The following is a 1,599-nucleotide window of genomic DNA, read 5'->3' as shown; positions in this document are numbered from 1 at the left end:
TTTCCACATTGAAGGTGCTAATGTTTGAATTTCAATTCTGTTAATGCAGCCACATGGTATATAAACAGCAAGACCATTGACATGAATTATGACTGGTTATAAGAATGACCACACTGACAACCCTTACTGCAATGCTAAGTTAAGTTAAAATATACATTTAGAAAATGGTGTGTTTTACAATGAGTGACATTGTGTATCAAACAATTCCTCCCCTAGTGACAACATGAATTTCTCAGAGGAGTACTTGGAGGATTATTATGACATGTTCATTCAAACTGATCAATCAGAGCAGCTAAATCAGTCCATACGGGTGGTGTCCATGGTCATCTACAGCATAACCTGTGTCCTTGGTATCCCAGGAAACGCATTTGTCATCTGGATAGCTGGAGTGAAGATGAAGAGGACAGTCAACACTGTCTGGTTTGTAAACCTGGCTGTAGCAGACCTCCTCTGCTGTATCTCCATACCTTTCTCATTGGTTGAAATCATACTGAACCAACACTGGCCATTCGGAGAGGCTATGTGTAAGGTTATCCCCTCTGTCATGTATCTCAACATGTTTGCCAGCGTCTTCACCCTGGTTCTCATCAGCCTGGACCGCTTTGTCCTGATCATCCTGCCTGTCTTGGCCCAGAACCACCGGAGCATCGCCCTGGCCTGGTTGCTGTGTGGTCTGGCCTGGGTCCTGGCCTTGCTCCTCAGCCTCCCCACCATGATCCATAATGGGACCATCGATAGTGTCGACAATGACGAAATTATTATCTGCACCTCTGTACACCCCCTTGGCGAAAACAACATTAGGGGCTTCTTTTTGGCCATCAAAGCCACCCATGTTCCCAGGCTGGTCCTCGGCTTCCTCGTTCCCCTGTTGGTCATCGCTGTCTGCTACCTGCTCATCGGCAGGAGGGTGAGCAGCGCTCGCTTCAACTCTCAGAGGACCTTCTGGCTCATTCTGGGCGTGGTGGCAGCGTTCTTTGTGTGCTGGCTGCCGTATCATACCATAGGTATGGTGATTGGGTATGGCAGGTTTGCCTCGGCAGGTGAAGCCTGGAATTGGTACCCCCTGGCCATCTCTCTGGCATACGTCAACAGCTGCCTCAACCCTGTCCTGTATGTGTTTATGGGCCAGGACTTCAAGGACAGGGTCAGGGTCTCTTTCCGTAAAGTGTTTGAGAATGTCTTCAGTGAGGATGCCATAACACACACATCTGTGTCTCATGTCTGAGTCTGAAATGTCTGATAACTCTCCTGGGTCGTATTCATAAAACAGCATACTTAAGTTATAGATAATACCAAGAGTGTGCAAAGCTGTCATCAAGGCAAAGGGTGGCTACTTTGAAGAATCTCAAATATAAAATATATTTGTTTAACTCTTTTTTTGGTTACTACATGATTCCATATGTGTTATTTCATAGTTTTGATGTCTTCACTATTATTCTACAATATAGACAATTGTAAAAAGAAAAAGAAAGAAAAAGAAAAACCCTTGAACGAGTAGGTGTGTTCAAACTTTTGACTGGAACTGTATATTCTTTATTATTGGTGTGTAGAAAAGGAACTGGGAGCCAGTGTCTAGATTACTCTAATAAAGGCATTCCA

At 44.5% G+C, this 1,599-nt stretch overlaps 1 protein-coding gene across 1 annotated transcript; it reads left to right on the top strand.

Moving 5' to 3' along the window:
- The first annotated feature begins 221 nt into the window (after nt 1-221).
- LOC120044207 (C3a anaphylatoxin chemotactic receptor-like) lies at nt 222-1,356 on the top strand. The gene has a single exon (XM_038988806.1). The coding sequence runs from the start codon at nt 224-226 to the stop codon at nt 1,223-1,225; it is 1,002 nt and encodes a 333-aa protein (XP_038844734.1). The 5' UTR covers nt 222-223; the 3' UTR covers nt 1,226-1,356.
- Nucleotides 1,357-1,599: the final 243 nt, after the last annotated feature.

The sequence above is a fragment of the Salvelinus namaycush genome, chromosome 3 (assembly GCF_016432855.1).
Source record: "Salvelinus namaycush isolate Seneca chromosome 3, SaNama_1.0, whole genome shotgun sequence".
Classification (NCBI taxonomy): domain Eukaryota; kingdom Metazoa; phylum Chordata; class Actinopteri; order Salmoniformes; family Salmonidae; genus Salvelinus; species Salvelinus namaycush.
Note: the sequence above shows the minus strand (reverse complement) of the source record. Positions and strands in the feature narration are given on the sequence as shown.